Source organism: Sphaerodactylus townsendi, linkage group LG01, assembly GCF_021028975.2.
Source record: "Sphaerodactylus townsendi isolate TG3544 linkage group LG01, MPM_Stown_v2.3, whole genome shotgun sequence".
Classification (NCBI taxonomy): domain Eukaryota; kingdom Metazoa; phylum Chordata; class Lepidosauria; order Squamata; family Sphaerodactylidae; genus Sphaerodactylus; species Sphaerodactylus townsendi.
Window position 1 is genome coordinate 161,356,317 of NC_059425.1, and position 10,822 is coordinate 161,367,138.

General features: G+C 41.4%; 1 protein-coding gene across 4 annotated transcripts in view; it reads left to right on the forward strand.

Annotated features, from left to right (window-relative positions):
• The window catches only part of LPIN1 (lipin 1), a 110,020-nt gene extending 99,847 nt beyond the window's left edge, over positions 1-10,173 (forward strand). For all 4 annotated transcript variants that reach the window (XM_048498772.1, XM_048498745.1, XM_048498754.1 and 1 more), the window contains 6 exons: positions 311-459; positions 1,944-2,030; positions 3,369-3,521; positions 6,037-6,151; positions 7,000-7,103; positions 9,204-10,173. In XM_048498772.1, coding sequence (XP_048354729.1) covers positions 311-459; positions 1,944-2,030; positions 3,369-3,521; positions 6,037-6,151; positions 7,000-7,103; positions 9,204-9,363 — 768 coding nt within the window. In that variant the 3' untranslated portion in view covers positions 9,364-10,173. The remainder of the gene's footprint in view (positions 1-310; positions 460-1,943; positions 2,031-3,368; positions 3,522-6,036; positions 6,152-6,999; positions 7,104-9,203) is intronic.
• The last annotated feature ends 649 nt before the right edge of the window (positions 10,174-10,822 follow it).

Genomic DNA, 10,822 nt, shown 5'->3' on the forward strand with positions numbered 1-10,822 from the left:
CTGTTGTTGCTGTGAACTGCCTTATTTATATTTTCTGCTGACTTGTACATTTCAGGCCATTGCAGGCCGTTAATTATAACATAGGATTCCTTATTACTTTCATTGGGTTATACATCAAATAGGAGAAGGAGTAAGGTGACCCGCAGGTCAAATGCTGCTTTCTTTGTTCAGATGTCACAGAGAGGATTAAACATGTGTGACTAGAGCAATTTACTGTGTGCCCTTTAAAGATTCAGTTTAACATTATTCTGAGCTGTCTGGTTTGTCCTGCTCATAGCTTTGAACTCTGGATTTGTTTTGCGTTTAACAGAAAAGTCTAAATCTTAAGAACGGTCCCAATGATGTGATTTTTAGCGTCACAACGCAATACCAAGGAACATGTCGCTGTGAAGGCACCATCTACTTGTGGGACTGGGACGACAAGGTCGTTATTTCTGACATCGATGGCACAATCACTAGGTAAGACCCAGCTGCTGTCAGGGAATTTTTTCTTTTGCCGAGGAAACCAACAGAGTTTTGAGCTGTGCACAATGATGGAAGGCTCTCACTATCTAAAGGACTTTTTAAATGATTGAATCTTGCAGACATTGGTCTGCGAGTCCAAGCTCAGTTCATAAGATGACGTTCATCAAATACTCTACTGCAGGCTGAGTGACATAGTGTTGGCGCCTTGCCCAATTGTACCTTAAAATATTGTTAGATAATGTATTGATTATAGGCTTCCTGTAGATACATAAGATCCTGCTGGATCAGACCAGCATACCTTCTACTCCAGAGCTTTTTTCACATCATAGCCAGCCAGTGGTCCCAAAGGACCAACAGGGCATAAAGGTCAACTTTCCCAATGTTGCCTCCTAACACGAGTGTTTAGAGTTTTACTGCCTATGAACGTGGAGGTTCTGTTTAATCATGTTAACTGGTAGCCATTGATTGACATCCCCTGTGAACATGTCTAATCGCCTTCTGAAGTCATCTATATTAGAGGTCTCTGCTACATCCAGTTGCAGCGATTTCCACAGTTTAATTATAAAGTGAATGTCCATCCTGAATCATTTGCTCGTTGGGTGCTGCCAGGGTCTAGTATCATGGGAAAGAGTGTACTTTGGGGTATTATGACATCTACTTCCATCTTGTTAAAAGTAGACCATGCAAAGGCTGCTCTATGAGGAAAGGACATCACCAGGTTCTTCCATGCCTTCTTATGTATCTTAAGTTGCAGAAGCTATGGAGGGTGATCTTACTATAGACTCCAAATTGTCATAAGTTCAGATATGTTCCCTGGAATTCCATAGCACAGAAAGTCGTTATTTTTCTCATCTGCATCCTTGGATTCAGTTTATGTATTTTTATTGTTAAATATTTTAATTTGTTTTAAAGCGTTATGCAGTGGCGTAGTGGTTAAAAGCAAGCGTATTCTTATCTGGAGGAACCGGGTTTGATTCCCCGCTCTGCCGCCTTGAGCTGTGGAGGCTTATCTGGGGAATTCAGATTAGACTGTGCACTCCAACACACGCCAGCTGGGTGACCTTGGGCTAGTCACAGTTCTTCTGAGCTCTCTCAGCCCCACCTACCTCACAGGGTGTTTGTTGTGAGGGGGGAATGGAAAGGACTTTGTAAGCCCCTTTGAGTCTCCTTGCAGGAGAGAAAGTGGGGGATATAAATCCAACTCTTCTTCTTCTCTTCTATTACATTGTGTTGCTATGTTTTTGTATAATTATGTGTCACGTTGAATACAGGTCTCGTGTAGAATAACTATAGGATCAAGATTGCAGTTCTAACACTATTGTTAAGTAAACAGAGCTTTTAAAAAAGGGAACAGGAAGACAATGTGTGTGACTTTGATGTGTGACTTAAAACTTGTTAGTGTATTAAAACTCAGTGGTTTAATTCTTCCAATTCCCCACTTTTTCTTTCCTTTCTTCTTTTTTGCTTTTCTCTTTCAGGTCAGATACTTTAGGCCATATTTTGCCCACCCTTGGCAAAGACTGGACACATCAAGGCATTGCCAAATTGTACCATAAAGTCAGCCAGTGAGTACATTAATGAATCTGTTGTAAACATTAAATTGTTCTGCTTGCTCTGATTGCAAGTGCTAGTGCACAGCACTGTTTGACAAAAGCATTGTTGCTTCAAACCAGGCTAAGAACACTTGGAATATTTTGGAAAGATGTAACGCTGGAGCTTGTTTTATTTTTGAATTTGGCTGTAGAAATTTGCAGGAGGGACCAACTGGGTTCCATCGGTAATTACTTCGTTAAATTGTGTCCTGCTGTGATATAGGAACTGAAACCTGCAGTCTCCCATGGTGACTAACATATATGTATCAAACGATAATTTTTGCTGCTATTTAATAGCACCTTAACATTTGCCTCACCCTTAACATTTGCCTTACCTGCCTAATGATAGGACAGCCCAGAGGTGGGATCCAGCCACTTCTCACCACTTCGCTAGAAGTGGTTACTAATTTTTTTCTGAGTGCTGAGAAGGGGTTACTAAAGCAACATCCCAGCCCAATAGGGACTGGAGGTGCGTGTGTGCGGCGGTGCCATAGTTTGAATCCCACCACCATCAGAACCTATTATTAAAAATTTTGGATCCCACCACTGGGACAGCCCCCATTTCCTGTGCTTACGTCACATGCACAGTCATGCCTGAGTAGTGGCTGCTCTGGACACCTGTACATCTATACGTGGACGGTATTTATTAATATCCCACTTCCCCCCCAATAGGGACACAAAGCAGCATACAAATCGTTTGACACTATTGCAGCTTTAGTATTCCAGACATTCCCACAATAGAAAGCATTATTGTCATCTTTAACACAAGTATGATACATGGTGTTGGATCCCGTAAACCACAAACAGGATCCAACACCATGTATCAGCCCAGGTTCTTCCTTGTCTCCCCCTTCCCTCAGCAGACTTCCTGAAGGCTGATGCTAGGAATCATAAGAGGCTCATTAATAGAATACCACATGGTGCGGGACCTACAGTGACGAGGGTGAAGTGGGAGAAATCGCCCTGTTCCTCTTGCACCAGCAGATCCTCTTGCATTGGTGGAAGTAACATTGGCAAAAGAGGAGGGGGCCAATTTTGTCTTGTTCCCCCATTTCAGTACATCTTTTTTAGTTGTCTCCGGGGGGCTGCTGGGGAGAAGAGGAAGGGAAGAGCGTCCCACAGTCTCCGTTCATGGTCTGTAGGAACTGATCCATGGTAAATATTAAAAAGCTATGTTAGCGCACAGCTTGCAGGTTTCATATGAATGATAATCTCCATGGTTTGGCTCAAATCCCATGCAGTTTTATTTTGAAAAATGTTTTCAATGTGTTCATGATATGGATGACAAATTTTCCTCTCTGTTTATGACAGAAATGGATATAAGTTCCTGTACTGCTCAGCTCGTGCTATAGGGATGGCAGATATGACCCGAGGATATTTACACTGGGTCAATGAACGAGGAACTGTGCTACCTCAAGGCCCTGTGTTACTGAGTCCCAGCAGTTTGTTCTCAGCTTTCCACAGGTATGTCTGGTTACCTATAAAATGTTCTCAGAAAGGCAATATTGAACCAAAGGTGATGATGCTTGTTCTCTTTCTCTCTTAAATTAGTGTGAAATATTTTAAGATTTTTCAATGTAGAGCAGTGGTGGCGAACTTATGGCACGGGTGCCAGAGGTGGCACTCAGAGCCCTCTCTGTGGGCACGCACAGAGTGCCCCCCCCACACATCTAGGCTGGCCTGGGCTGCTGGGCTCAATTATTAGCATTATTAGCATTATTAGCAATTATTAGCATTAAACCTAAGACCTAGTTTTGGGGAAGTAGTGTAGGTAACCCTGTTAAGCGCTGTTAAACCCCACTGATTTTCATGCGAAGAACTAAAGCGCGATCCTTTACCTGGGAGTAAGCTCGGTTGTTGGGCTTGCTTCTGAGTAAACCCTCCTAGGGTCGTGATTCACCTATTGGAAGAGTTGCACGGTTGCTTCAAAGCAAAGCCACCGACTACCACCAAGCTTACTCCTGAGTAACGCATGTCTTGGAGCCAACCGTATTTTCTAAACTAAAACCTCAGTATTCAGGTTAAATTGCCGTGTTGGCACTTTGCAATAAATAAGTGGGTTTTGTGTTGCAGTTTGGGCACTCGGTCTCGAAAAGGTTCGCCATCACTGATGTAGAGCTTATATGTATTGTCAAAGGCTTTCACGGACGGAATCGCTGGGGTGTTGTGTGGTTTCTGGAACACGGCCATACAGCCCGGAAGCCATACGGCACCCTAGAGCTTATACGTTTTTATCACAAGATAGTTCTGAGTTATCTTGTGGAAGATATGATACACTTTGTGTGGGGTCCACTGGCATTCCAAGTGATTGGGTCACCGGTGGACTGGAAGGTTGCTCTGGACTTTTTCATGTGGAGAGGGGCACCGTCATTCACGGGAGATTGGGGTCTCAGCCAAACTGGTTCAGTGGTGGGGGTGGGAAGTGTGGGGAACATGGGCTGAGTCTTGTCAGAGCAACATAGGCAGCGTGAGGGGAGGATGGTGATGGGACTTGCCGTCATTTTGTAGCAACCTTACTAGATGTCAGGCCCCCGCTCAGACAATAAAACACTTGTAGGTTTTCAAGGATTTTATTGAAGACATACAAGAGACAGAAGAAGACAGTTCAAGCGAAAAGGCTCCAAGCAGTTGATAACATGGATAGCATAATCCCCACCCCCACATGGTAACAAAGAGAGTTAGAAGTGTCCAGCCTGGAGGCTCTTCCCAGCCACGGAACTCCAAGGCCAGCACCGTTGATAGCAAGGCACCATTGATAGCAATTCAAAGTGAGCCCAACTGTTCGCCAGGTTGCTTCTGAGATAAACTCAAGATGTTGATGATTACCTTTGAAGTCCCTTATACCTTTGCCATGAGATGCTAAATGAATGCAATCCTCTCACCACATTCCTTCCAGCTCACTGAGAGTTCCTTTTAACATTAGGCTGATGCTACTTATGAACAAGCATCCTCTGTCACCGCTCTCCCCTTCCTGGACTATGGAATGAGTTGCATACTAAGATTCAAATGGTTCAGCCCTATAATTAGAGTGACCAGACATCACAGTTTTGTGGTAGCCATAAAGGTGTTAAATTGTCAATGTCATGATATGGAAGCATATCTGACCATTTCTTGCATTGAAAACCCTATGGGATTGCCATAGCTATGATTTGATAGCAAATTTATTTATTTATGATTGGATTTATATCCCGCCCCATCCCTAAAGGGCTCTGGGTGGGTTACAACATAACTTAAACATTTAATTACATTAAAATATAAATCTCAATGTAAATATTTAAAACCAACTAGCAGTATTAAAATATTAAAAACTGCTGGATGAATAATTAGCTGGAGTCATAAATTAGTCATTCCTACTAGTCATCTTTCCTTCACCCCCTCCCTCCTCCCAGAGACCAAAACATGTTCTACTACATTCAATCAATCCAGCTGGCTAGTTGGAAAAGGCCTGGTGGAATAGCCACGTCTTGCAGGCCCTGCTAAATTGACACAAATCCCACAGGCCTCTGACATCATCAGGTAGTTTGTTCCACCAGGCTGGAACCAAGGCCATAGAGGCCCTGACTCTCATTGAAGCTAGCCGGATAACTCTCGGGCCAGTGATCACCAAGAAGTTCCCCTCCGACGAGCGGAGGGGCCTTGTAGGGCAATATGGGGAGATGCAGTCCCGAAGATGTGTACACAATATGTATATAATGGAAGATAGGGGAATCCTGCCATTTTCCCCTCTTCAGTTCCAAAATGCATTTTGGCCAGTCCTGAGCAAAGTCATAGAAAATCTGTTTCTCTCAGGGTTAAGACTAAATATTTCACATACCTTTATGGAAGTTTGAAGAAACTTCCCAGGGAAGCCATTATTTTTAAATGAAGTTATTTTTCTTTGGGGATGGGGGCAGCTGCCCACTGTATTTTTTTAAATATAACTCTGGAAATACATCATACTTCTACAACATTGCCTCTTTTATGAACTGGTTTATTACAGAGAGGTGATTGAGAAGAAGCCAGAGAAGTTTAAAGTTCAGTGTCTAACAGACATCAAAAACCTGTTTCAACCCAACTCAGAACCTTTTTATGCTGCTTTTGGCAACAGACCTGCTGTAAGTACCACGCGTGGTATTATTTATTGAAGGTACAAATGTCTTTATGGTTTTGTGAATCTTGGTTGGCTACCCAAATGTCTTCTTTCCATGACAAAAGCAACCTTTGTGTCAACAGCAGTTGAGCGGATCGTGCTGATAGCTTCTTTTGTGTATTCCTCAGAAAATCAGATATGTTCTTATTGGGGTACAGATGCACACAAACGGGTGTGTTTGTGTGAGAGAAAATAGATAATCATAAAACGCTGATTAGAGCAATACATGCAGTGATAGCGTTTGGATGGAAAGATAAGAAAAAATGGACGATTCAGAAATGGTTGGAATATATATGGGAACAAGTGACATTAGACATTTTTGAAATATTATCAAAGATTAAAACATGGCAAGAAAAACAGAATGAAATAATGAAGATATGGACAAGTTATGAGAATTGGATGAAGGAGACGGGAGTCAAAGAAGACATATGGATAAGAAGACAACAACGAATGAACTTACTGCTGTTTGGTTAAAGAAAAGTAAAACATAATATTAGGGGAGGATGGGAGGAAAAAAGGGGAAAATGTATTGTTTGGAAATTATATCAGAAAGATGTAAATAGAATGATTATTTCAAACTATAGAATAAAAATATTTTAAAAAAGAAAAGAAAAGAAAAGAGATAATCAGTGTGAGTATGTTGGTGAACAAGTATTTCTTTAATATGGTAGGTCTTGTTCATCATTGGATGGCCGATAATTCATGAAGCTCCTCCAATGCAAGTAGCCTTTAATGCATATGCCCATGTTCAGGAGAATCAAGTTTGGTTTTATCTTGATAAGCAAAACCCACCTTTTAAAAATTTGTGTTTAGGACGTGTACTCATACAAGCAAGTGGGGGTCTCACTCAACAGAATATTCACTGTGAATCCTAAAGGAGAGCTAATTCAAGAACACGCAAAGACCAACATTTCATCGTGAGTATCCACTACCTCCTGATGACAGGTCATATAGCTCATGCTTAGGCCCTTCCACACATGCAGAATAATGCATTTTCAATCCACTTTCACAATTGTTTTTGCTATTCCACACAGCTGCAAAATGCATTGAAAGTGGATTGAAAGGGCATTATTCTGCATGTGTGGAAGGGGCCGTAGTAAACCCTCTGATGCCACAGTTCGTGAGAGGAATTAACTGGTCTGTATCAAAATCAGTTGTGATCCATGTTACCAATATATCACCAAGATTTACTTTAATTCAGTAATCTGTGTTTGATTTATAATATGGTATTAATTGAATGACAGCATTTATCAATCGTTATTTTGTTTACTTAAACAAAATTATTATTCAAACTTAGTATACCGCCCACTCCTGAAGGGCTCTGTTGCAGACATTTTAAAAGATACTGTTAGCATGAGATTTTGTTCCATTTACATATGTAACAGAACCATAGAGTTTAAAACTCCTGGGGAAGAAATTGCTAATTCCCCCACCCCGTATTATTATTATTGTTATTATTATTATAATTATTTGCTTCCAACATTAACAATACACAACACAGTTTACAATCTGTATAGCAATATGCAATTCAGATTAAAACTGATTAACAGTGCATTACAATTCAGATTATAACCAATTTCACGGCTATAGAAGATGATGAAAGCTACATCATTGAGGGGAAAATGTACTGGATAGAAAGAAAGAAAGAAAGAAAGAAAGAAAGAAAGAAAGAAAGAAAGAAAGAAAGAAAGAAAGAAAGAAAGAAAGAAAGAAAGGAGGGAGGGAGGGAAGGGAAAGGACATGAGGAAAAGGTATAACTCTCATCTTCCCCAACAAACATTCCCCTGTATTTCCCAAACTGTCCACCCTGCGTCTGAACTTAAGAACTCTGTCTAATGCCGAATTAAACCAGCGACCCATCTACGTGACAGTTGTTTTGATGATATTCCATCATAGGGGCCTTTTTTTCCCTGGATAATTGCTGGAGAGCTACTAACAAAAAATTATTCTAGTATAAATGGACGCACACCATGAACAATGTAAATTGTCCCCACCACTCACTTCAGAGATGTCCAGGTGTGCTTAAAGTGGGCATACTCAGAATAGGTACACAGTTATTTCAGCAAACCAAAGCAGGAACTGTGCAACAGTAAACATTAAACTGAAACTGTGGTTAGAGAGCCCCTATCACTCAGCCTTGGCAAATCCAGATTTGTTTCCATACCCAATTCAGGGTGCTGATAGTTGCCCTGTAAAGGTCTTAGGTGACTTGGGACCAGCATATTTGAAGGGGGCTTACTCTCTTGTGAAACTGCTACAATTACAGTCCTATTTTAGAAGCTCCCACCTTCTGAGATTAGGCAGGAGAGAGCCTTTTCAGCCATGTCACCCAGACTATGGAAGTCTCTTCAGGGGTGTTTGTCTGAGCCGTTCTGTCACTGTCTTCTACCAGGAGATGAAGACTTTTGTTCTACCATTTCCTCAGTGATTCGTTATTCCTGCCCTGTGTTTTAATCACTCTTTTTAGTGCTTTTAATATGCATTTCAGTTTGGGTTTTAATTGTTATTGGATATGTTTTCATAATATGCTGTTTTAACCGCTAGCCGCCTTGATTCACTTGGTTAAGTCGAAAGGCAGCCTACAAATTTTGTAAATAAAATAAATTAATAAAAGAACAGTAGATTAAAAAAAAAAACTACGGGCCATGTTATGTCTATACATTTTCTTGCACATCTGCAAGGCCTGTTAATGGTAGGGGCGGTGGTGGTGGTGGTGGTTGCATTTGTGACATGAACCAAATCTGTCCTGCCCTACTAACTGTGAAATCCTAAACAGAGTTACACTCTTCTAATCTAATTGATTTCAATGGGTTTAGACTTTGTTTTGGATTTTATTGTAAGTGCCTTAACGTAACAGTCACACATATCAAATTCAGAGATAGGGTAATGGGCTCTATGATTCCGTCTTTTCCTAGCAACTATTATGTGTTAAATTTGGGCAAAGTGAGAACATTATTTCTGTTTTTTAATCAGTGTATTTAGTGCACCAATTAATACATCTGTTCTTTTTTTCCCAGATATGCAAGACTCTGTGAAGTGGTAGATCATGTATTTCCTCTGCTGAAAAGAAGCCATTCTTCTGACTTCCCATGTTCGGATACTTACAGTCAGTTCACATACTGGAGGGAACCACTGCCCCCTTTTGAAAATCAGGATATTCATTCTAATGCACCATAACTGCTTCTGGCTTTTCCTGTCAACAGTTTGAAGGATCAACTGTTTTACACTTAAACGATACTGCTGGAATTTGCCACAATAGTTCACCTGGAGTTTGGGATGTAGTGAACATTTTGTAATGTCAGTTCAGAAAATTATTTTTTGTGCTTGAAAGTAATATTTCTGAAAGTTGCACTCCTAGCTGTTCTCCAGCTTCATGCTCAAGATGCACCATATAGTCTTATTGTGGAAGGACGTCTCTGAGTGCCAGGGTACCGGGCTTCTCAAAAGCAAAATCCTTTGTGGTCTTTAGTTTTTCCATTTCATGCCAGTCATCACCAAGGCCTTTATGATGTTATTATTCAGGGTGGAGAAGGGCAAAATAATATTAGACTCTGAGCTGAACTGCGTTTTTATAAGACAACTGCTGCCCGCCCCAACCCAAGATAAATATTTGATCAACCAAAATGATCAAATCTATTGAACTCAAGTCCATTGGTATGTAGTCTTCATATGTTTGACATTTACGTGGTACAGTAAGAGTCACTTAAAAGCTGTCCTAGTTCACATTGGATGAGTCTGAGGCATACTCCTTAGCATCCCCCAGATCAATATGGTGCAGAACTGCCAAACTGCTGTCTAGACTCACAGGATATATATTTTTTAACTGTTGATGTTATTCCTGAACAAAATAGTGATATATCTATTTATGTATCTGATACACGTGTGCCATTGGCTCATCTGAATCTTGGGCCCTTTCCCCACTCACCTTTGTCCGAGGGTTGCTGCGCGCAATTCCCAGCGTGCGCAATTCCTGGTGTGCGCCCCGGCTTCCCCATGACCCCACGCTCTGCGCGGGGTCATCAAAAGGCGCCATTTCAAAAGGCACCAGGAATTACATGCCCTGAGGAGGCTCGAGAGAGGCAGCATCGGGGCGGCTGCATTCTCGTCGCCCCTGAAGTGGAGAGTGCAGCTGGACCCCGTGCTACTTGAGGAGAGTAGCGCGGGGCTTAAGGTAAGTGGGGAAAGGGCTATGGTCATGATTTGGAAGGATTGTTTCTGGCAGTGCAGTATTCAGGAGAGTTATACTGTTCTAAATCCATTGAAGTCAAAAGGGTGTATCTCTGCTCACTGTACACTGTGGATCTTCTGCTTCTGTTTCATACTTAGTTGCACTGTCCCCAGAAAGTCATGCTTCTGGAATAATCAGAGTCACTGGTTGCTTTGTGTTGCCATATCTATGTCATTATTATTTTTCAACATACAAAGGTCTGGTTTCGCGATTACAGCGTATGCTTTGAGTCAGCACAAGTCCTTTCAAACCTAGCGTGCTCAGTATACAAGGCAAAGGTTTTTCCTGGTTGCTGCTTCTGTGTATTTACAAAGACGGATGGTGGTCTTGCATCATCTGACAAGCGTTCTGCCCCATATCTAAGAACAAAAAAGACAAACCTTTTTGTGTAAACACAAATGGAAATCA